Raw genomic sequence first — 26,633 nt, 5'->3', positions numbered from 1 at the left:
AAGAGTTTCATGTTCTTTAAGCATGACACTTACATGTTTCCTCTCAGAGGCCCTCAATGCTTTCGCCCCATAGAATGTTAGTGTTGATCCAGACAACGTGATCCAAAATCTGGTCCACGACGACAACTGCAACACAGTAAAAAATGGATATGCTGAAAACATCTCACTCACTCTCATCAGATAAATCTGTTGCTGACACTGTGAGCCATATTTGAAAGTAGTGTAAACCACAGTGAAACTAAAGATCACATTACCCTTGGCTTCCGTCCCTCCTTCTGCAGCGTTTTCCTTCGCAGGGGTCCTTCAATTGTCACACTGCCGGCCTCGCTGCATCCATAGCAGGAGTTGGCAGCAGAGGAGCTGAGGGAAACCAAACACAAGCATTACAACCAAATGAAACAGATTCACTGTTTTCACAAGGACAGTGATGGTTCTACAGTATGCAGGTTTTCATTTTAGCCAAGCTGATTTCACTGATCAGTATAGAAGAGTAACTAACCCTTTAAGTGCCTGTTTTATTGAAAACACACTTTTGCTGGTTTACTACTTATCAAATCTATTTACTGGCAAAGCACTGTGTATTTCTGGGCTTCTTGGGTTTAGTTTTCTTATTACAGATTACAAGGTGTCCTGTGCAACTACTATAGAGTTTGACAGAAAATGCATTTACTATGTGATCAGGGCAGAAATCTATTCAGATGCAGGGGTGTGGCCACATGCTTGGAAATGTAACACTGCTACTGCTGTCCTTGTGATGATGCAGTGTTTGACTTCATGACAGTCCAGACTCTGGATATCCATATGAGCAAAGTGGAATGAATTCCTTATAGCGTGATCACTCAACAGTGTGTGTCTGTGACAGTGAATCACCTTCTTATAAAGACAGCATGCAAAGTGACCAACATTGACATTATGGTTCCCAAAGTTAGCTTTTTCTTATAGCACAATGAAAAGACAGAAACAAGACAAACACACAGAACACCACCTCTGCAGTGACCATCACAGACTGCAGCAGTGATGTAAAGGAGGCCAAAGTCATGACTTGATCAAAGGCACCTGTTGTCAGTGACCCTACTAACTGGGGTTAACTGTCATTTATAAAACTATATTAAGATATTTTTGCTAATCTTAGAGCCTTAAGCCACGTTCCCATTAGAGCATACACCTAGTCTTTGCCCTCTTCTCTATTTGTACGTGATGCTTTTTTTTCCCCAGGTGACAGATTTGTGATGTGGAGCAGCGTTGCACAGAACGGTCAAATTAACCCTGAGCTGTGTTGACCTTTGCTAATGCAGCCAATGGTCAAAGACCGAGAATAAAGTCATAACGTTTCTATGTAATCATAATCATCATATTAGGACTAACAGACATTTGCTGGGGGAAATATCAGCATTCAGATTCAACTGCCAGATTTGTTACACAAACACTATTCTCTATTATCTATTCTCACTAGCCTCTGTAGTGAGTATAGTGATCATAACAGATAATTACAGCTGCTGAATTGGGACTGGGCATTTTGAGGAGGAAGAAGAAAAAATAGAAATACAGAAGGGTACATCAGCAGAACTGCCCGTTATCATAATTATTTTAAACCTCTTAAAATAAAAATGTCGTTGAAGTCATGTGTCTCTAACCCACACAACACCGTGCCTGAACAGGCATTAGCATGTTTATTCTACATCACCCAGGGCTCAAACTCACAACCTTATTCACCAAGGTCATCTTTTTGAGCTCCCTGCCAAGTCAGATGGCGTCACACAATGATTAGGCAATCACGTTCCAATTTCCAATGACTGCAGTGGAAATGCTAGCTTTTTCATAAACAATGGATATTTATTTAGTAAGAACTTACAGTCATTGTTTACAGTTAAACATTTTGTTGCTCTGTTGGCAAAATTTTTGACCATTAAAAAATCTGGTCTGTGCAGGGCAGTGAGAATAGGTTTAATTACTTACATTTTTTTGAGAAAAGCTCTGATGAACATTTCTGCTTATTACATGTGGTAGCATGTATGACTATGCATGTATTTTACATTTTAGATGGTTGCTCTAGCGCCACCATCAGGACTATTAGCCTACAATCCCAGTTTCTTAAATGTACATTTACTCATTTAGCTGACGCTTTTATCCAAAGTGACTTACAATTGCTATATATGTCAGAGGTCGCACGCCTCTTGAGCAACTAGGGATTAAGTTTCTTGTTCGGGAACACATTGGTGTCACAGTGGGAATCGAACCCCAGCACCCACATCAAAGGCATTTGTCTCATGCACTGTGACATCGCCATCCCCGACTTAAAAAAACAAAATGGTTATCCTTTGGAAGCAAGAATGTGATTATTTATTTTATGATAATTTTCCTACTACAATTTGAAAGATAGTATTTTTTGAGTAAAACACAAAGTTTTGGATTTAGGCATCCTTGAAGGCGCTAGCAGTTAGCATTTCAATGGGCTTCAATTCTTTTTGCTAAGCTAGCTACAGATCCTAACCAGCAGCAACAGACCTGAATGGACCTGAATGGATTTTTGCTTCTCACAGCAACCAGCATCAAAGCTTCAATCCATTATTATTATTTATTATTATTATTTTTTACAGTGCTGTAAAACATTCTACATCAACATTGCTTTCCAGGATCAGTATCACTGTTACTCTAGATAATCAGCAGAACACACTGTCAACTGTTTGCATCAGAAATAGTCTCAATTAAAACTTTTGACAATGTGTTCTGTCAACCGTTTTGGTCAAGCTACCTGCTAAAGATTTAGTGAACTGACTCTTTAGGGGAGGAAATTACTATATCACATAATTCAGCCAAAATGACACCACCAGCATGCAGTGAGGGGATGAGGTGAGATAACACATTAGAGTGAGCCTATGTTCTATTCCCCCATAAAGATGAGTTCATTCTTATATCAAGTGATTAACTTCTTGCTCTCCGACTTCACTGTACCTGTAAACATAGCTGCGGCTCCGGGGGGAGTTGCGAAGCGGGACCCTCCAGTTGGGGCCCAGTGTTGCGTACATGCGGCCCCTGTTTGTCACACATTGTGAAAGTCAGTCTGAAGGGCTCAAGGGATTGGCCTTTTGGTTAGCAGAACTGTTCAGTTAATCTCATGTCACCAGAGGAACCCAGATTATTAAACCAAAGCCAATTCAAACTATTTTCTGATACATATGACTCTGACACAGTACTATCACAGCCTACTTTTAAACTGACATTCATAGATATAAATGAATCTATATAAATCTTCTTGCTCGGACAAACAAAGATATACAGTATGATTAACTTGACGTAAGACATTCAAATACATTGATATCATATGCATAATGAATATGGTGCAGGCACAGATACAAACTGGTGACAGAAATACATTTGTTAGACAAAATCAAATAGAGTTAGTCTGGTGATATTCTATATTTTTCTTACTGTTAACCAATCCCATGTGTGTAACAGTCAATGTATCTACTAAAACCTGATGCCATGGAGCTCCACTGGTGTCCAGAAACTGGCCACACTGTTGCACTGGGTGACATGTTCCTTATTTGTTTGGGTGTGTATGGCATATTAACTTGTATTTATTTGTTTTTATGACATGTTCCTTCATCATCATGAACATACACTGTAGTTTATTTTGACCTAATCTTTCCAACCCATTTAAGTTGTCACATACAGACGCATGATCAAGACCCCTTGGCATTAGTTTTTAACGCATTGGGAATCACCTTAGGGTCGTAGTTCAGTGCACTGGGGGAAGCCCTTTATTATCAGGGTTGAACACTAAAAGTAGGTGTAGTTTATAAATTACAGAAAAGTAAGTAGGAGGCTGGTGTAGGAGCCAGAAGAAATCAGAACTTGAACTCCTGTTACATTCTTTCTGGACCGAACAAGCGGCCACGGTAAGACTACTTTAACCCTCAGCTGAGGGCTACAGCTGCTTTAAGCTTAGGCTTAGCGGTTACAGTTGGGATGGAAAGATGGAGGGAGGGATGTACGGATGGATGGATGGTTTGGTCAGAAACAGGACTTTCACCCAGGAGACTGCGGTTTGTTTTCCGTGTGAAACAAAAAGTCAACACTGATTCTTTTTAGATACGTTACATTACTGAACTTGTCATGTAACAGTTATTTCAAGCCAAACCATGATCCTTTTCCTAAAAAAGAAGTAGTTTTGGTGCCTAAACATAGCCAAATTGCGACATTTCACGTTCACCACTTCTGTTCTGCACATTACATATGTATTGTTGCTAACTTGACCGCAGAGCCTTACACGTGCAAAAAGCGACACCAAGGGGTCTTGACCAAGTGTCAATATGTGATGAGTCGGGAGTGAGAATGTGTTGGTCCTGCTGCCCCAAATACTCACTAGAGCAACACGTATGGATTCATCCACCTGAAAATAGTCCCCAACAAATGCACTATTTCCTCCTGTTTGAGGAACAGTTGATTAAATTGACTGTGACCAGCTGCATTAGGGAATTTCATCTAACTACATATTTGTTTTTTTCAAGATTTACGTCTTCAGTAAGAACCAATAGGCTTGGAGCTGAGAATCACAGACAGTATAGGGAAGTCAGAAAGTGCAGATTGTGTTGAAACACACTTTTGATTTTGTCTTTTCATTGGATTTTTTTCTATAAGAAAATATAGAACATTGTCTTTAATTGTATTTAACAGAACCATACTGTAGGTTTATAATTAGTTTGAGGTAGTGAAGTTGTTTGAATAGGATATGTCCTCAGTTCAAAATAGTTAAATCAATCACTTTAACGCTGAAGTCACTCTTCATTTGTCATTTCAAAGTGATTAAAACCGTTGAAAACTACATTATTGTATTTTAGCTATGTATGTAGGTTACATGTGATGATTGGCTCTCACCTCTCCATTCCAGGTGACAGCTCCTCCCCAAAAGAGCTTTCACTGCTGCCTATTAGGAAGGACAGGTTTATTCTTTGGTCTCAGTTTTGTGAGAAAAGCTAATTGGGCATTTGTAAATATAGTAGCAGAAGAAACTGGTCATTGAAGAAGCAGATTAATTGTATTTGTCATGAACAGAATGTCACTGAGTGTTATAGTCCCAACACAAAAATCATACAGTACATACATACCTAATGACAGGCCATTGGAGACAGATGTACTGTGTGGATCATTTCTGACTGGACTCTGAGACTCTAAGAAGCTGTCATCCAGCAGGTGTCGAGCTTTCTCTATGGGAAATGTGGCACTCCTGCTCTCTGACATGCCATACTGACACATCATGCTGTGGACAGAGATCAACCATTAGATAGGAAAACACTCAGATCTTACAATGCATTTCACAATCACGGGGCATTCTCATGAAAGCTCACATTGTTTTTTCCTGTTTCTTCTCCTGTCAGTTTTCATATTCTATTACCTAATAATATATACAGCACAATGGTGTCCATTACAGCAAAGCAACACAAGCACTCAGACAGGTTTTAAACCACTGAAGCAAGTTTAACTCCAGTATGTCATACACTTATTTTGAAGGGACATTTATAATTGCATTAGAACTGTGTGCTTACAGCTATTCAGTACATTAGCAATGATGACCAAAACTACAGGAAATGTAGGACTAAGGTGAATCGAGCTTCATACTCAATACTACAATTGTTCACTACTGACCACTGGTGGAATGTGACCAAGTACATGTAATCAAGTACAATTTTGAGGTATCTGCACTTTCCTTAAGTATTTCCATGTTATGCAGTTTTATACTAATACTTGACTACATTTCAAAGGGAAACGGTGTACTTTTTACTCTACTACCCTAATTTATCTGACAGACATAGCTGCTCAGAGCATCCACATTATTCCTCTGGCTGATTAGACCTCAGGTCGGGTGTATGCTGGGTGGAGCTATGTTGGGTTTTACGTGATGTCACCAAACTCTTTGTACTAATAAGAATGTAAATAGGGCAAGTTGTACCGCCCTGACAGGTACAACAAAACATAAGGGTAAGGGAGATGTCAATCAAGCACCAACACAGTCCTGAGAAGAGGTCCAGTGAGCCAACATAAGTAAAGACCTCTGTGGGTGGACTATGGGTATGCATGGGTTATAACATTATTATTATTTACTTGGGTATGTATGGGATATTAACAATGCAGTATGATTTTCTGTTGGTTCAGTTGGTGTCTCTGCGCTGCATGGCTTTTGTCTTTGGTGTATGATATTACCGTTTTATTAAGTTTTAACTGCATCTTTTAATATTTTATCAAGATCAACATTATGATTGTAGTATTTTGGTTTGTATGTCTTGCATGTGTCAAAAATGGTTAGAATAAGTGGTAACACTTTCTATGAAGGTCATCACTGTAATGACATACATATATTTATAACACGATATAATGCGTCCATAAGACATTATAACAATTGTTATAATCGTTTACAAACATACATTAGGCGTTATAGCAAAGTTCATAATGTATTATGATCTTTTGATTTAATGTTTTATAACTAATAGTAATACCAGTTTATATCAATGTGCGGCAAGAATCTCCGACCATGTTCCATAACACATTATAACTATTATGAATTTTGAACATTTTGCAGTTTAGCACAAAAACACAACTTAATTACATCAAGGACACTCATTGTCAGGGTGGTGAAAGATCGTACGTTTTGTATTATTTTTAAACTATAAAACAGTGAAATAACTATATAGAATTTGTTCTACCAGACCGTGACCTTAAATGCATCAGTAGTACTAAATCAGTAATATAAAATAAAAATACAACAGTATAACTTTTACTTTTGTTATGGAATTTACATATTTCTGATAATACTTAATTATATAATAATAATAATAATAATAATAATAATAATAATATAAAAGTATAATCTACAAGTATTTTTCCACTGTGGTATTACTTCAGTAAACATCATATTATTGATATTGTATTTGCCTATTTGTTTGCAGTACATGGGCGGCTGTTAGCTGCATAAGCTACTGTGTTTTGTTTGTGGAGCACAATAAACTTCAGCTTGCTGCAATAATCAATTGCTATTTTTTCAGCATCCAGCTGTTCTCTCATTGTGCCTTGTCCTGCAAGCTGTTTGTCTATAGGAATAAAACAGCAAACTTGAAATTTTGTGTGTTTCTACCTCACCTGAGTCAGTGTGCTCTTGGTGGTAAAGAGGTGGATTTAAATATATTTTATTTGTTTTATGAATAAAATCCTGAATCTAACTTTGGATACTCACTTGTTTCCCAGACTATGGCTCTTCCTGTGATGAGAAGGAGGGGGGGTGGGAATATGAACCCCTACAGAGGCATCAGGGCAGGTAGGCCGTCGGTTATACCTCAGAGAGGCAGATACCTCAGACAGACCTGAAATGCAGAAAACAGGTCTGCTAACAGCTACAATCATACAGTTGGTTATTAGCTTGTATTTGTAATGACATCAGAGATCACTTATTATCGATTATGCTGTTATTTAAATCGTTTTTTCTGTGGTAATTTCATTAAAAACATTATTTTGGAATATACGCTCTGTGAGAACAATTTGAACTAAAACAAAACATTTTTACACATGACCCCTCTACAAGACAGAGCTACCACAGTGAAGTTAGTTAGATATTATACTTTAGTCGGACAAATTCCCAAACAAATTTGGAATTAATGAAATTACCCCAAAACCTATCGTGTGGGGAAAATACAGTAGATATTTAATGGGACTGTGTATATCAGCTCTTCTTCAAAAATACTTTCCATTAAATGCACTAGATGGAGCCAGTGAGACACAGGACAACCCTTAACTTAAAAATCATTATTAACATCAGGAACCAATGCTGTCATCTACTGTAGTGACCTTATCTACATGTTGTTTGTGCCTTCTGGCAGGACTGTCTTGGCTTGCTGAGTCGATGAAGTGTTATCATGTCCATTATGTGCCAGCGGAACCTCTGAGTCACTCTGGGGCCTTTCAGTCCACTAGACGAGACCAGTTTGGACCCAGCATGGCAGTCTGTGTTCAATATGTTCAACTTGGAATACTTCTGACTTGAATGAAGTTATTTTGTTGTACTAAGTATAGTTGTACTATAAGCCTTAAGAGCCTCATGAAAAGGAAGTCCTGCATCAGGAAAAGCTCAAACACTGCAGAGGACATACAGACAGCTACAGCTGTATGTGACTGTGCCTGTTGGGTGTTTTGGTTGGGAAAATATATACTCCAACTGACGGTGTGCTATGGAATTTATTTAAATTTGAATCTTTACTCATCTGCAATTTTGTAATCACAGAAAATAACGTGCAAAGTTCAAATTAAAGGAATCCATGTTTTGAGCCGGGTAATGTGGTCCCTCTGGGATAGAAGCAGCCCTAATGTGCCTTAATTACTCTGCTATTAGCCTGTAAAGACACATGCTGTTTGGGTTGCTGCAGCTTGCTGTCTGGAGGACTGCACAATCTGCAAAATATTGTAGAATAGGCCATATAAATACTCACTTGAAGTACACAAACGTTGTTCCCCTTTTCCATAGAGACAAATTTGCCATTCAGGTTTTAGGTTTAAAGTTTACAACTCTATAATGTCACTGTTTCCAATTCATAATATTTTATTTTCCAAAAATGATGACAAGTAAGGGCTGAAAACGCCACATAAAATAATTCCTGGAGGAAAAAAAACATGACTCAAAACACATAAAACTGAGTGTGGGAGAGTGAGAAAGGAAATATTTTGGGGGGATTCTTTCTTTTTTTTTGTTCTGGCTGGAGAGGAGGGGTCTGAAGGGAGGAGCAATGAGAGTGTGATTTACATATAATCTGCATACTGATGAGAGAGCGTTACTCTTCCTGAACCAGCCATCCTATCGTCAGTTCCAAAGCCTTTGGAGTCACTTCAAACCTGAGACAGTGGCTTCCATGAGCTCACCATGAAGGGGGTTAACCCTAACCTTGTCCCTAATCTTGAGACATTGCTATTATAATGGCAGTGGCGCATTATTAAAACCATCAATTGACTGATTGAATTGCAGACTCACAGCAGAGGGGGATATAGACAGAAGTGTGGATGTGATATAAAAAAGGTCTCTGATCATTAAGCCTAATGTTACTCTGCAGCTCTGCGGTTTATCAGTGAAGTGTCTGAACTCAACAAGCAGACTGGAGTCTGTTAACAGACAGACAGACGCTGTCTCCTCTATGACACTGGAAAAATCGTTTTCTGCTGCCTCAAGAAAGCACTACGCCAACAATCTGCCTGACCACACCTCATTTTAAGACCAACAGTGGGCGCACAGACGGGCGCAAGTGCATTTGCTATTTAAACAACATGGACACTTGGTGTGAAATTGACAACTGCGTCGGTTGGAAACTAGCAATGACACTTGCGCTGCGCTTTGTGCCGGGTGCAAGATAGAGCCCTTAGTCTTGTTATTTTCACTCTTTTACTTATTATTTATAGTGCAATAGTTTTCACAGCTTTGTATGTATGCATGCTGCCCTGCATTTTCCTGTATTGTTTGCGTATGTAACAAATAAAACCTATGAATACCAAATCTGTACCACTATTCATTCAGTCTATAGCAATATCACCTTTACTGTCTGTACCTCTGTGTGTATATTGTTTAGGCTCAGCGATAACCGTTGTTGTGATTTGGCACAACATAAATAAAATTTAATTGAATATATATATTAAATTTTTATTTTTATTTTTTGAGAGTTTCCAGAATATATTACTGTTCACTAAATAGTTATCAGGACATCAACAGGAGAGAATTCGGATTTGAGAGCATCCCTGCAAAACTGAATGTATGTTGTGTATAAACATATATTATTAATTAGTATTAAGTATTAAGGGGTGGGTATTCGGAAGGTCGGCGGTTCAATCCCTGGCTCCCCCTGGTTGCGTGTCGAAGTGTCCTTGGGCAAGATACTCAACCCCGATTTGCCCCTGGTGGCTGTTCCGCCAGTGTATGAATGTGTGTGAATGTTAGTTTAGTGTAAAAGCGCTTTGAGTGGTCGAAAAGACTAGAAAGGCGCTATACAAATACGGAGCATTTACATTTACAGTTTTAACTTAAGTTAAATAGACTACAGCTGTACAGTGCACAGAAGCCGTTGCCATGGTTACTATTCATTGAGCGTCTGCCTTTTACTTGCAGACCGCTTTTCTCCCTGTGTGTTCACATGAGGAGCACAGAACGACTACAAGCGACTACGCTGGCGGAGTGTCCCTTCCCGTCAGAAAAGACCTTACAGCAACAACACCGCAGCTAACAAAAGGCAGTCCACTAACACTATAAAACTACCGGCCCCCAGCACAACACAGGCTCCAGCACAAACTCCACGAAAGGATACAAAACAACAATAAAGGTTTACTTGCTGAAGCCTGTGGGGCCGCTGAGAATCAGATGATGTTGGTGAAAACAGTCAACATGAGAAACGCTGGAGAAACAGAGAGAGTAATGTTAGCTCGCTGGCTAACGCCGAGCAGTTGCTAACATTATGCAGTGCATTGCAATATAATATGTAATGTTATGGCTTTCCACATTATTTCACCAGCTAACGCGACCCATATAACTATGCTGTGTACCACCTGCAAGAAAGGATGTAATGGTAAAAACATGTGGAGCGATTTGTTAACAGCTAACGTACTTTAGCTCGGACCTGCCCGCTGTTTGTTTCGTAACGTTCAATTTAGATTTACTGTGGTTTTACCTATACCTGGGTAAACAGCTTCTCCACCTCTCAGTCGCTGTAACATTAACTAACGTGACCCACATAATATACAATAATGAAATATAATGGCACAGCACAACAACACAATGCAAGAGCCATGCACCAACACTACAGTAAAGTTACTTACTGCGGTCCAAATGTTATAAAGTGTGACAACAATCTCATTTATAATATTCAGTCCAGCTCATTTACTGTTTCAATATCATCCAATACATTTAGCTGTGCTCACATTGCTGATCCTCCGGTGAAAGATAGTAATGTTAGTTACTGAAAAGCAGACAGGCGAGGTAACGCCGCTGTTTCACGTCGGCTAAATGCAGTAAATGTAACGTTATCATGTAACAAGCATGGATTAGTTTAACATCAAGCTGATAAAAAGATTACTGAAGCTGTCTCCCTGTCTGTCTATAGCTGCTGTCACACTGCCTTTTTATGCCAATATGCGTCTCGCTGGCTTTATGCAAGGTGTTGAGCTGCCTCTGAGCCGGGAACGTGTAAGTAACAGAGCCTGAACATGTCTGAGTGAAAAGCCACAGCCGGCATGCTGGTGTTCCTGCTTTTTTGCAGGATCTCTGTATGAAAGCGATTGTGTTTCGGATTATGCTCGCTCTTAGTTCAAGCGAGCACGCTTATGAGCACACACCTGGTTGCAATCTTAAAACCGCACCGCTAGTGGCCGCTGAAAACTATATATTACCCATTTAAAAGTCACTGGTATCAATGCCTTTTTCTTAGGTAATGGCATTTGTCGGAATTATTTTATCATGTTTATATCTATATTCTTATTTGCTTTTATTATATTGTTTTATTGTAAAGTTTTTGAAAGATGCTATATCAATAAAGTCATTATTATTGTTGGATTTGATTGAGTTCTAGATGCTGACAAAGTATTTGGAGCCTATGAAAACTAAGTGTACAAAGTAAGCAGGCTACAGCTGTTATGTTAATGGTTGAGATACATTGAATCAATATTTTGAGCCAACAAAAGGTGATTACAGATCTAAAGTAAATTTTAGTTGTTTATAACTTTTAATTGGCCCGCTGTGGTTCAGGCAGTAGAGCGGGTTGTCCACTGATCACAGGGTTGGCAGTTCGATCCCCAGCTCCTCATGTCCTTGGGCAACCCCAAAAATGCTCCTGATCAGGGTCTTGCCAGCACCTTGTGTGGTACCTCGCTGCCATTGGTGTGTGAGTGTGTGTGAATAGGTGACTGAGAGGCAAATTTTAAAGCCCTTTGGATATAGTGCTATATAAATGCAGCCATTTACCATTTTATTGCAAATGTTAAAGCTAATTAGATTCAATAAGCAGTGTGAAAGGATTCCGATTCAATAAGTGGATCATCAAACCTCAACAAGACCTGTAAAGAAGTCTAGAAACACAGTTGCACAGGGCTCACTGAATGGTTTAATGAAAATTATGTGAATCATATACGATACAACCTTCTCAGTGAACAGATCTTTACCCAGCTGAACACCTATGGAAGAATTGGGAGCAGCTTGTTAGACAGTGCTCTCCATCACAATCATCAAAACACCAGATGAAAGAATGCCGTTCCATACACTTAGAGAATCTATGACTAGGAGCACTGAAGCTGTTCTGGAGGCTTGTGATGGAACACATTTTACTTTTATTTGCCTTCCATCTGTATTTTAGATGACTATTAATGTGTCTTTTTTGATTAATACATGTAGATATCATTTTCTTCATACATCTGTTACGAAGGCTTAAATCCACAAACAGTAGGACTGGCAGGTTCGGCAAAGCAGGGAAACAAGAAAGCTGTGACCTCACAAAAACAGCTGGACGTGTCCAAAAAAGTCATTTTCCAGGTGATTGATGTTAGCTCTTCTAAGAGTCTTAGAGTCTAAGCACATGTGTGTGCTTACTCAGCTTCTTGGATCGCTATTAAGACATTACAAAACAGCTTGGAGTAACTAAGCCAGAGTGTGGTCTGAAACCTCAGTCCCAAGCTTCCCAAAATAGATGATTTATGGAACATAATCATTCAAATGAGCTAACAGTCTCAGGGTGATCACAGCTAAGGTCACATGCAGCGCCACCATCCCACAGGAAGGAAGTGATATATGAACTGTGTGTATGCATCATGTCACATGGGATTTCTCTCGTTTTTGTCCTTGCACAATTCCACCATGCTATCTTACACTCACTTGTTGTATAAACCAAATCCTTCTGTTTGCCAGTGTGCGAGGTGCATGACACGTATGCTGAACGAGCCAAAAAGCTAGTGGACACAGCCAGAACCGCCATGTTTTATAACTTCAAATGAGCACCTAACCAGCATGAGGAGAATACTATCAGCAGTAAATACAACAAGTCCTCCAACCTAAACAACAACAAAGGTTGTTTTAACCAATCTCCAAATACGAGTGTATCCTCAAAATCATATGACATATGTCACATGACATGAACACGTAGAGACCAAGGAGGTGAAGCCAACAGGATCTGCACAGCTGTTGGGTTCACCTCATGTGATGACTGATCTACTGGTCAACATGCATACAAACGCTGACTTAGGTTTAGGCACACCCTGTGAAGCTTAGGGTGAGGGTAAGGGGCTACGGGGGGCTGTCAACGCCTTTAAGGCTAACATAGTTAGCTAGCTAGCTAGCACTAATGCTACGAAGCTAACATAGCTAACGCCACTTAACTTTATAAAAAAACAATCTTGTTTCACACGGGATCCTAATGCTGGTCTCCCAGGTGAAAGGCGGCTAACAGAGAAGCGGAGCTCAATGTGGGCGCCGTCAAACCCCACCTACATTGAGCAAGGACCTTCCAAGAAGCTCCTTGGAGGCCATAGACTGTCTGAAAAAAGGTGGACAATGGGGGTCAAATGTTTGACTCCGCCTACATTGAGCACCGCCCCCGAAGTGCACACTGTAGTCGGGTGTACTTGGCTAAGTTGCTAACTTTCCACCCAACTCACCACCACCGGAGTACAACTTTATGGCTATTTACTGAATTGGTCCAAATATAATATAAATATAATATTTTTTCGCTGGAAATTCGTCTTAAGAGCTCACTTATTTTCAGGGTCTAGCACTTTAAATGTTAATATACACCCACAACAACAAATGGCAGCAAATAGCGGCAACACGCATGTTGCTGTCCCACTGAAACATGGAGAGACACAGCAATTTTTTTTCACTGAGATGGATAGCCTAATTGGTATAGAAATACCAGTAGACAGTTTATTTTCATTTTTATGATATTTACTGTAAATATCACAAGTCATTCATTTACAAACGTCATAACGGTTTTGTGTTCTGTGTTCTGCAAGCTTTATTTGATCTTGTCATGTTTGGGGTTTAGTAGCTTAATCTAGTCTTTTGTTCATTCGCATGTTTAAGTTTCTTAGTATCTGTCTTGTCTCTTATCTTAGTCCTTAGTCCTGCGGTTTACTTCTTAGTCTTGTGCTTTAGTTCATGTTTAGTGTTTTTCCTGGTCTGTGTACTTCTATGTTTTATTATTTTGGTCTGTGTCTTAGTCCTTAGTCTGATGTCTCCATGTTTTAGTGTAGTCCTGTCTCCTGTTTGGTCCGGTCTCTGTCCATGCCTTGATTTTGCAGTCTTTCCATGTTTTGTATTTTACTTTGGTAGATCTGTCCTCGTGTGTTCCCGAGTACTTCACTTCCTGTTTTATTTTGTAATCTTCTGTACCTGATGTTCTTGTCTAGCTTTGTTCCTGTGGTTGAGTACCTGGTGTGTTTCAGCTGTGCTTCCCTCCCTGCTCGTTTGCCTATGTATATATTGTCCTCAGTTGTGTTCAGTGTTTGTCACGTCCTCGTCAGTGTTCTGTCCTGTCCCTGCGTTGTTTGGATTATTTTGTGGATTGTACCTGTTCTTGGATTCTTCCCTTTGGATTATGTTTTGTTTGGAGTTACCTTTTGTTTGAACATTTGCCGCTGCGCTCCCAGCGTAAGCCTGCTAAGTTTTTGTTTAAATAAATCTTTATTTGTACTGCAAACACCTTGCCAACAGTCTGCATTTGGGTCCACAACTCAGTTCTCCACTTCTGCACTCAGTTGCCCTTGACAATGTGACCTTAAATGGAAAGTTATTTCATTCAACACCTCACTCAAGTCAGAACAACTATATTTACAAAGTCATTCACAACAACAGTTTTTTAAAATATATTTTCTGTGTACAAGGCAACATGTTTCCTGTACTTTACCCCTAATGGTGGAAATAACTAAATAGATTTACTAAAGTACTTCCATACCATATTGAATGTACATTGTGTTTCCTTTGTTTGCAACATTATACTTTCACTGTGCTGCATTTTAGAGACAAATATTACTCCACATAAGTTAATAAAATAGGATGCATAGTTAGAGATTAAACTACCCAGCTGTATATGAAGTAGTTAAAATTAGCTCCACCTCATGCAGCTACAACAGTAAGATGAAGCTTAGACAATGCTGCATCAGTAATAACTCAGTTTTCAATTTTCTGCATAATGACTACTTCTACTTATGTAACTTTACCTATTGTTTTTAATACTTCTGTACCTTACCTAAAGGAACAAGTATTAAGTAAGATTAAGGTAACGGATTTTGAATATAATATTCATAAGTCCTTTATATCTACAGAGGGAGCAGATCCTTTCCCACAAAGCCCGCCATGTTGCGCCGCCATGTTTCTACAGTAGCCCAGATTAGATAAACCAAACTCTGACTCTAGAATGTAGAATTACTGATGCTGCTGTTGCTTAAGTAGAGTTTTTGAGTGATTGATTACACCTTTAAAGTAGCAGATGAATAGCTACTTCCTTACTAAGCAGTGTACCCTTACAGTGATCTGAACCAACCGTTTGTTTCCAGGTACCCTGAGTTATGTCTCTCAGGCAGAACACAAATCTTGTGTGTCTTGTCTGGAATACGCAGATCCCACACCAACCATGATTCAAGCATAAACAGGCTATAACCTTAAATGAAATAGAACCATCTGATTGGTGGAACTTGGCAGCCAGACACTGTTGTTTCAAAAGTAAGTAATGTATCAGGTCACAGATTGTAAACCAACCCCTTCTCACTCCCAAGTCGTCATATATGGACGCATGGTCCATAGGGCATTAACAAGGGATGCCAAGAGGTCTTGATCAAGCGTCCATATGTGACAAGTTGGGAATAAGAATGTGTTGTATAAGCACACTGAAAAAAAGGTCAGGGCATTAAATAGTGCTCTTGATGCTCTGTTGGTGACTGCTAAAACTATATTTTAGAATTTTATATTTAAAAGAGTTACTTCAGTGACCTTTAGTCCCTGGGTCCGGCTACAAAAACACTAGATCCTAAATTTCCCATAATGCAACTCTATAGCATCTTTCATTATATTTTCTCAGAATTGACCAAGCTTATGGGGAGGGTAAGGGCCCTTTAAGATTTTTTGTGGAGTCACAGATATGCAATTATATTTCAATGATCGTAGTTGCAGGTTGAAGTCCTACAGAACAAAAACAATAGATATTCTACATATAATAAACCATGACATGTTGAAATTCACGACCATGTCACCACTACTACTCAATCAGTGGGAGGACTGGTATTCATTCCACTCCACTGATTATGAATTTATAACAGTCTTTGTAAAATCCACTTTAATGTGCCTCCCACCACGGCCATATATCCATAGGTTACAAAGTTATCTCTTTAGGCTTTAACTGGACGTTTTTCTCATTATAACAAATAAAACATTCTGGTGATCTCATACAAGATATCTTCATATCATATTCATATCTTTTAATGATAACAAAAAAACTTTGTAGAGTTTCTGTCATGGTGGCAGAAACCAAACGTTCACCCTGAGGCGACAGGCTGTGCAGCCAAACTTTTCCATGAATAGCTCAGACACACGCTTCCGTCCTAAATGATTCACTGATGGCCTGTGTATTATAGTGACTGCAGCATGTTACACTCTTGGCAGAGAAAGATTCTTTTGTAATCAACATGCACTGAAATGGAAACCATTCCTTCCTTTACTGCACAATACCCTCCGGTCAGTCCAGTAACCAAGACCTAATGACTCTTTCACTCTATAAACATTAATACCAGCAAATTACCTAAACTGTAATTATTCAAAATGATGAGATACATGCTAGAGAGAAACAGAGAGAGAGAGAGGGAGAATAGCAGTTACTATGGTAGCCATTACAAACAAATCCCACCATGCGGCTGGCCAGCCTGTGAGACATGAGTCTATGGAAAAAGATCAATGTGTTCAGTCCCTGAAGACGCTGCTGCAGAATGGCTGACATGTTGCTGCTGTTAGACTGCAATTAGCTGCATCCTTAACTTCCTCATGGGATTTTAGTCAGCCGATCTACATGACTTTAAGCTCAAGCAAAGAATTTACTTGCCAAACTGGCTTTGAATAGCAAACATTTATTTATCTAAAAATTAAAGCATAGTATCAGTAAGTCAGGTTCCCTGATTATTAGTTACACTGTATTGTGGAGCCACATCATGTCAGTCTTCTAACAGAAAAAGGCTGACAAAGCCTTATACAGCACACACAGAGCAGAAAATTAAAGCCACCAACAAGGTGCACATCTTAGACAGAGAAAATGGATGGTTTGAAAGAGGTGTCAAGGAAGCCATCTACACCAGGGTTGAGAAGCCGTCATTGAACAGAGGAGGGGGTCTACGCCACCACTTATCCCCCACTTACAATGCTGTCCTTTCATCACTTCCCAGGAAACTCAACAAACGTAACCTATTGGCCTCAGGTGAAGATACCAACGATGGTCGTTCAGTCTTGGCCTCGGGTAGTCCAAATGACCATAACGACTGTCATTACAACAACCAGGAACACTAACGAACCAGCAGTATTGATGATCCTGGCAAACGACCCCACTGAGGTTAAATTGTTTAGTTTCCCTACCAGTCTGTCAGAACGGATGGATGAGGGACGAAACGTCTTCTAGTATCTTCATCCAAGTCCAGTTGCCCCTGACTAACCTTCTTTGGATAACTATGACCTGGATAAATGAGAACTGAGACACCAACCGACAACTTGTGAAGAGCAACCAGGTGGTGTATGTGCAAGTTATGGCAAACAGATGTAATGAAACTGGGGAGGTTTCTGTGACCCAATAACGCTCCATCTACACATCTATCATACATCCACCAATTCACAGATATGGAGGGAATTCTTTTCTCACACCCCTGTTTAAAAGTAAACTGTTAAATGGATGTCAGCCATGTAGGACAGAGTGTGGATCATTTCATGTAGTGTGTTAAAACAAATACTGGGAGATGTCTTTATAAGATATATGGTACTGAAGAAATTGAACCAGGAAGTGATAGATATTTGGTAAATACCATATCAATAGCCAGTAAAATTGGATAGGACCAATGGCTTGTTATTATTAAAGAAATCTAATCGAAAAACTGACATATCTTGAGACCACAAGAAGGACAACTAGAGGAAAAATGAGAAAAACAGATTATTTTATGACTCGGAATGTTAGAAATGGAACTACATATGAATCCATAACGAGGACTGCGTACATTATGGAAATATTGCTGTAAATGTATTAGAGTAAAGGATGATTTTTGTATTTCAATAGTGGGCATCTTACAGTACCTAGCAATCTGATACTTATATTTACATAGTAGCAGAAGATGATTAACTATTAGAAATTCAAAGACCAAAGTGTAGACCTATTCATTCTACCGAACTTTAAGCAATCATGCTCACAATCAGCTCAAAACGGCCTCACTGCCACATATGTAGATAAAAGCACAGCTCACACACAGACAGCCACAGAGCGCTGTGCTGTCTTTGATGTGGCTCTGGGTTCATCCCTCTTCATTACCCTGACCTACATCTAGCTCGTGGCTTGTTCCTGCTGCATTACATCACCTCAGCCCACTCTCCAAATAAAACCCTCCAAACCCCAGCACAACAAAGGAAAAAAAGGATCTGAACTGATGCAATATGGCCCCCATGGAACTTTTCACTCAGCTCCCACTGCGCCGGTCTGTCTGCACACTTTACTGATGCAAGAGAAAAAGTCTTTGTCAGACTGGGTTCACTGCAGCCTCCTCACCTCCATGATGACTTCAGAGAACACAGAGATGGAGGGATGATGGAAGATAAGCAGGAAGTGACATTGGCAGAGTATACCAGTTTGGTTGTTTGTGTGGTCCACTCAGGACAGTCAGCCATCTCTCTGTTGTTTTTAAAATATAATCAATCAACTGTCAAGACAGAAACCTGATGTAACAGCAGAAAGCTGTAGGTGATCATTTATCATTCTGCTATGGCCTAAACGTACACTACATGCATACTATTTATTAAACAGCTTCTCATCTTTATGCTAATGAAGGGAGACTACGGAGACAGGCTCTCCATTTTACAGCGGATCGTAGTATCTTAATCTGTCCTCTAGAAACGTTGGAGTTGCAGACACCTTTCTAGACTGCTTCATTTCGGTCCTCTCAAACAGACAATTTAATCTTTTAATTTCATATTCAATTCAATTCAAATTAGCTTTACTGGCATGAATGTATAACAACAATATTGCCAAAGCATCATACAAACTACATCAGAACAATCAACCCCATACATTTCATTAAACAAGTAATTAAAGCGTAATGTAATTAAAGCGTGTGTATGTTTGTGGTTGTCCTCACTTCATGGCATGAGGAGACATATTTCGCAGCAATAATTTCACATTTGGGCATTTCTCCCAGTAAATAAGGGAGTTTCTGTGTGTCTGATATAAATTCGAATTCGGGGTATATTTGGGAAATGTTTTTTTGTCTTAGTGTTTTTATATTTAGGGCATTAGGTTAGAAAGTGCAGCTCTGTCTCTACCTGTCCTCTACCACAAGAGGAGAGGCTCTGCTCCCAGTGTGACATAATCATAATCAACTGTCCCTCTGAAGCGTAGAGTACCTCAACAGTCTGTTCTAAGTCTTCTTATATTTTGACATGATTCATGCTACATGATGAATATATTATTGTAACTTTCATCGCTATGCTGATGACACAAAACTTAACGTACCTGTAAAAATTGACATATGTTATACAATGAACAAAATTATAAACGCAACATTTTTGTTTTTGCCCCCATTTATCATGAGCTGAACTCAAGAGAGAGGTCCAACTGCAGACCTCCACTGTCAGGCCACCCAGTTTTTTACGTCCCCACAGGACGTAAAGTGATGCATTCTCGGTTCTTTAGCTACTCTACACATCGCGACAGCGGTAGGTGACTGGTTAGCATTATCCAAAACATTGAGTAAAGTCTGAATGCATTACTCTTGGTATATGTTTGCCGTCAACAGCTACCGATGTCAGTATTGTACATCTAAATCACACAAATTACAGAATGTTACACTTGTGTAAGTTAGGTTATTTGTCGTTCTACATAGGCTACGCCAACGGTGGCTAGCGTTAGCTCCTGAAGTAGCAGGATTAGCTTTTTTTCCCCCTGTGGATAATGTAAGCTAACGTTACTCATAGACTGTATGAAGCTACTGTGTGTTCGTTTTTTGTAAAGCATTTTGCAAGGGCATAGGTTTGCATTTGTCTTAACATGTTGACGACACTTAAGTTAGTTATTTGTCCAAAAGATGATAGAATAAAAATCTATATGGTTTAGACCGTTCGGTGTAAAGTTAGCTTTTCTCACTTAACGTTACACAGTGTGCAAAGACTTTGCTGGCTGTATGAATTGATTTTAGTTGAATTGAAGTTTATGTACTATGATAGTGTTTCCTACCCTTTCCTGAAGAAAGTTTCCCCCTGTCCTGCATGATTTACTCTCTCCCTGCTTCAACACAGCTGATTGAAGCAGCTTCAGGATTCATAACAAGTTGATAGTTTGAATCAGCTGTTTTGGAGCAGTGAGATATTTAACACACACACGGTTATTTAAACAGTTATCCACATAAAGATACTACTCCTCACCACAGCCACTGTTGGTATATCCTAATTTGCGTGATTTAGATGTACAAATATTGATAGTGGTAGATATTTTGATGGAACACGTCAAGACCCATGCATTCAGACTCTTTTTGTAATGTTTTGGATAATGCAAATCTGTCACTGCTGCCAACTCCTTTTCTAACTGTGTGATCTGTGTGTGTACAATAAACAAAGTAAAAGTATTATTACAGTAGGCTATTGTCTCCATTCATTTTTAAAAAGTGGATATTTACAACATTATCGATACAGGTATGCTGTATTGCATGTGTGTCCATTTTTACAGATTGTACAGCTTGATAGTCAACATAGTCCAGCAGGGTTCTAGTTAAGGTCCATAAGAGGGGTCTGAGCCCTTAATCATGCATCTGTGGGGGTCAGTTATTCATTTACCAATAACCATTATTTTTAATCACAAATGTACATTATATTAATATGATAAACCCACTAAAATAAACAAATTTTCCAAACGAACTATGCTGCATGAATGTCATTATGACATGATTAATTATTAATATGATACCATAAAGGGCAGATTTGCGGTCTCTCCTTGAGTCTTTTAGTTTAGTAGTTGGTTTATTTCAGGCTTTTAAAACTTAAAGCTTTGTTGCAGCATCACACACATCTGGGGCAAGTAGTGAGTGTGAGAGAAAGTGTTGACCACATAATGAGCAAGTTTCTGTCCAGGCATATTATTTATTTATTAATCCCCACCAATAATGTCAGTTATACTACAGACTCCCACAAAGCTCAAATTGTAGTCCAGTTTCCACAGTTATCCGTTTTTCCTATTAAATTAAGCTGATAGCAGTAAAATGCCATAGTATATTACTCTTCAAAGGGAAATTATGAATGAGAAGTGTGTGTTTCTTTTAAGATGACTGGAAGAGAAGCTAAGTTACACTCTTAACCAGCGAGATGTTTTTCTGTGAATGGATCTGGCTGTATGGACGGAGTTAACGTCATATTTTGACAGAATAAATAAATAGTGCTTCAATAGTGTTGAAGCGATATACAGTGGGCTTTGTTGCTACATCGGAACATTAATTGCTAAGTAGAATAGGCTCAAATCAATATGCTATATTTAAGGAATTAGCCTGCTAGTTTCCCGTTACAATGTTGACTAAATAATTAAATATAAATCAATGACATGTCTACGTGATTAAACTTTATAATTTTTTAATGCGTTTCCTGTCAAATTGCATGCTTTTATTTTATTTAGTTTTTGCGTGTATTTCCTTTCCTGACCGGCCTGACAGCGGAGCCCTGCAGTTGGAACCTCTTGGAACTCAAAGATCTAAGACTTTCTCTATGTACACAAAAGGCCTATTTCTCTCAAATATTGTTCACAAAACTGTCCTAATCTGTGTTAGTGAGCACTTCTCTTTTGCCAAGATAATCCATCCACTACACTGGTGTGGCGTATCAAGATGCTGATCAGACGGCATGGGTATTGCACAGGTGTGCCTTAGGCTGGCCACAATAAAAAGGCCACTCGAAAATGTGCAGTTCCATCACACAGCATAATTTTGTTCAGTGTATCTTGTTTTGTTTGTTATCCATACAAAAAGTGTAAAAACAACACATTGCAGTTTTACAATGGACTATGTTCTGATCTATTTCTCGGTCAAGCACAGTAACTTCTTGAGTCTTGTCGTCACTATGAGGTTGGCACGCAACTAGCAGACATTCCAGGACACTGCGCCTTGCTACAGATACTACTAGTTGGCATTTGATGCACAAACAAGATATAATGTGTTACTTAGTGAGCCTTAGAGGTGCTTGTAAGTGGATTTTTTTAACCTTAGAACAGAGCCAGGCTAGCTGTTTTCCCCTGTTTTCAGTTTTTATGCAAAGCTAAGCTAATCAGCTGCTGGCCATAGATTCATATTGAATGTACAGACATGAGGTGGATATCATGAGGGGACAATGTAAAACTAGATAATGACTTGAAAACCAAATGACACTTCACTCTCATCAGGTTTTGAAAGATTAGCCCCAAGATTCTCTAGCACTAATAAGATGAACAAAATGTATCACATAACCATTTAAACAATGATTGGATTGCCTCCTCTACCTTTTTATTTTGCCATTTTTTGTTGTTTGCTACAATTCATGGATAATTATAACTATATTCATGATTATGTAAAGTTACATTAAGTTCTACTGTCCCTGCTTTTTCAATGATTGTGATGGTGTCTGGAAACTGAACAAAAGTAGTAGCTAAAATAAATACCTGGTAATCAATAAAAGGGCAAACTACTGAAAGGCAGTTGCTTTAGTGTAACTCTACCACATGTGTGTCTTACCTGCCAGGTCTTCTTTGGAAGAAGCGATGCGAGGGGAACTGTTGCCAGGTTCAATCTTCAGGGACAGCCTGCAACACAAATGGTTTCCATCAGACTCAATAGCCCACTGCTGCTCTCTGATTAGCTGATAGTCACTGTCCAGACAGAAATACATCCAACACTCACTGCTGTAATACAAATTCCAGCATTTTAATTACAGAACTAATCAGTCAGAAAATGATGCATAAAGAATGGGTTTACACTTTGTCTTTCAAGAGCTAACAGTTTACAGACATCTAATTGTGCATTAGTCAGAGCACAACAGAGCAATAGGGGTTCACACTGTCAAATGAGGGTTGTGGAAAAGGGAACACATGGCTCAGTCTCTTAGATCCATAAAATACACAGCTATGAAGTGTACTAGTGTTAAGAAGGTATTGAAGGACAGGATTCAGCTGCAACACTACTGAGCATTTGCTGAGGGCCACAAAATGTGAAAGTCTTTCAAGTGATATGGCAGCATCTTTTGAGTCCACTATGCAGTTCTTATAATATACCTCCGTTATTACTATAACAGGGGTTCTGCCACTTATTGTTCCATCTGTCTTCTGACAAATCCATGCGCATCCTTTCTGATTTTCTGGTTTGTCTTAGATGAATGATGAGATTTTGAAAACTGTTTTAAATAGTTACCAAAGCACCAGCATCATTAAATTAACAAAAACAACAGATACACATAATACACATAAACAACACAGGCATTATTGAAGCAGAATATTATGTTCATCACTGGTGGAGGGTGTTATCTTTAAAAGGGCCAGTATGAAAAGTATAATTTACAGTGCCTTGAAAAGTGATTTGCACCTTTCCTGAATACTTCTATTTTTGCACATCTGTCACACAAAATTTAAGGTTCAAGGTACATTTATTTGTCATTCTACAACACCTGGCTGCACGATTAAATTAATAAAATAAAAGTTGTAGCTCCCTTCATGCTACACACACGCACAACATATATACAAACGTTTAAAATGTAAGAATATTTACAGTTAGTTATATACATATATTATACAAGCGTGGGCATGGCAATACGTTCTATTCAATTATTTATGCTGTAGTGGAGAGGATGAGAATGAGGTGGAACGGAGGAGTCTCAAAGAAGCTGCTCTGCAGTCTGCTGGTAAGACAGCAGATACGTCTATATCTCGTCCCAGAAGGCAGCAGGGTGAACAGGTTGTGACTGGGTGGGTACTGTCCTTTAGTATCCTTTGGGCTCTGCGTAGGCACCTCACCTCACTGATATGATCTTCTGAGCAGTTTTAATCACCCGGTGCAAAGCCCTCCTGTCCAGGGCCGTGCACATCCCATGCCAGTTGGTGATGTTTACGGTCGGGATGCTTTCTATTGCTCCTCTGTAAAAGTTACCAAGAATTTGGCATGGGAATTTAGCCTTCTTAAATGTCCTTAAGAAATACAGTCCTTCTAAGCGATCTTCATCAGAATGGAGATGTGTGATTGTAAATAGACTGCACTTAGCCCCTTTCTAGTCTTTTGACCACTTCTGACCAAGTGCTTTACACTACATGTCACAGTCACATGCAAGGTGCCAATTGTGCAGCAGAAAGGCACTAAGGACTCTTGCAGACTGGAGAAGCCGGGGAGTGAACCATCGATCTCCTGATTAGTGGACATCCCGCTCTAACTCCTGAGCCAAACTGTGATATAATGCTGCTCCACCTCAGCTCCACTCATGTAGACAGCAGTGTGTGTCTTTATCACCTATTTATTATAGCGTGCTTTTAGTCCTACCTTCTGAGCCACAGCTGCCCCGTGTAGAGTGTAGTACTAGTACCAGTGCTAAGTTTGTTGGTTCAGTTTAATGGGGGAGATTATATTCAAAGCTGAGCTGCATATTACTTTTAGATACAGGGACACTGGTGGTTGTCTTGAAGCAGGTGGGAATCTCCTGTGACAGCGACATGTTGAAATGTCAGTATGTTTTATTATTAAACCTTTCTTTAACAAGGAAAGACTCATTGAGATTGAAAATCACTTTTTCAATATTGTCCTGGCCACAATAGGCAGCAGCAAGTCCTTACACAAAATTTGCAAGAATACAATACAACACTACAGATATCAGTATTGACAATCAACTACCTGATTGGCACATGTTCTTGGTACTGTCAAAGTCCTGATCTGAATCCAATTGAGATGCTGTGGCAGGACCTTATGGGCAGTTCATGCTCAAAAACCCTCCAATATGGCTGAACTAAAGCAATACTGCAAAGAAGAGTGGGCCAGAATTCTTCCACAGTAATGTGACAGACTGATTTCCTGTTATTAAGTGTTTGCTAGCAGTTGTTGCTAAAGGTGGCACAACCACTTATTAAGTTTAGGGGGGCAATTACAGGTTATACAGGAGTTGAATAACTTTTAACCTACAAATAAATGATAAAACTGTATTGTATTTATAACTTATCTTACTTATATTCAATTTTGGTTGAAGACAAATTAATTTGACATTCCCCGACTTTCAGGTTTGCCTATAAGAGCCTGTGGACTGATTTCTATATAAACTTGGGGCATTTTTGCGGGAAAACCCAAAGGATGTGATGTTTATGTGTGCTCTGCGTGCCTCTCCTACAGTGTTAGCAACACTAGCTAACGTTAACTTAGAAATGGAGTCCGCAAACGTCAACAAAAGACTGGCACCCACTGATGAATCTGAAAGACGCAAATGCACTGTAGGTGATTTTGTGAGTCTCTCCTGTCTGTACATGCTCAGTTTGGTCTACAGGCACAAAAATAATCCCAATAAAGTTTGTACATTGGTAAATTGGATTCTGCCCCTCATCACCACATTTGGAAAGTATTGAAAGACTGTGGTTGGAAGGTACTGTGGGCATTAATTAGTGAGAGTGAATTTGGTTGTGTTTTGGATGAATGTTTAAATTGCTTGGTCCAAAGAAAACAGAAGGGAATTGTAATGCAGACTTCAAACACAATCTTTCATGTGTAATGTCCACATTACATCATACAATCAGCCTTGTTTCATCTGTTCTCTGTCTTGTCACTACAGTCATTAGTAATGCTCTGTGCAACACAGTCTATTATATGTTTTAAAAGTCTATCTCATCTGAAAACAGCTGCACTATACACAGATGTGATTTATTTACTGACCAAACTGATTCATGTTAGAATCCTACACTGTTTATTTACACTACTGTAGAACTGTATGAGATGCACCAATGGAATTTGTTTTGGCCAATTCCAATCATCGATTCTGATTTTATTTATTTCTAAGAACTATAACTGACAGCATACACAACTTTTGTAACTTTTCTTTTTTGGAAGATTTAGGATCCCCCTCTGCACCAGTATGAGCATTACTACCCTCACTGGTGACCATTCTACTGTAGGGGAGAGTGGGGTCATTTGAGCCTGTTGCGAAGTTGAGCCATCTCTTCTTTCCTGGCAACCATAGACATTGCACACACCGAGCTTCTGGATTGTGTTAAACAAGAAAAGTCAAAGACCACGATCCTTGTACAAGGTTGGTAACTCTTAAGTGGAGGTAGAGGATGGCATCTTGGACACCCACCTCAGGGTGATAAACGAACTGAAGGGGGTCTAGGTAGGTGGTCACCTAAGGTCTGAGATGAGCCGAAACCGGTCTG

At 39.2% G+C, this 26,633-nt stretch overlaps 1 protein-coding gene across 1 annotated transcript in view; it reads right to left on the bottom strand.

Annotated features, from left to right (window-relative positions):
• Positions 1-26,633, bottom strand: part of LOC123981397 (ras-specific guanine nucleotide-releasing factor RalGPS1-like) — a 131,994-nt gene that overhangs the window by 5,645 nt on the left and 99,716 nt on the right. The window contains exons 12-18 of the mRNA XM_046066186.1: positions 22,978-23,045; positions 7,229-7,355; positions 5,109-5,260; positions 4,879-4,927; positions 2,953-3,033; positions 255-360; positions 34-126 (exon numbers count right to left, since the gene is read on the bottom strand). Coding sequence (XP_045922142.1) covers positions 34-126; positions 255-360; positions 2,953-3,033; positions 4,879-4,927; positions 5,109-5,260; positions 7,229-7,355; positions 22,978-23,045 — 676 coding nt within the window. The remainder of the gene's footprint in view (positions 1-33; positions 127-254; positions 361-2,952; positions 3,034-4,878; positions 4,928-5,108; positions 5,261-7,228; positions 7,356-22,977; positions 23,046-26,633) is intronic.

This window comes from Micropterus dolomieu, linkage group LG13 (assembly GCF_021292245.1).
Source record: "Micropterus dolomieu isolate WLL.071019.BEF.003 ecotype Adirondacks linkage group LG13, ASM2129224v1, whole genome shotgun sequence".
NCBI classification, from domain to species: domain Eukaryota; kingdom Metazoa; phylum Chordata; class Actinopteri; order Centrarchiformes; family Centrarchidae; genus Micropterus; species Micropterus dolomieu.
This window is presented reverse-complemented; position numbering and strand designations above follow the sequence as displayed.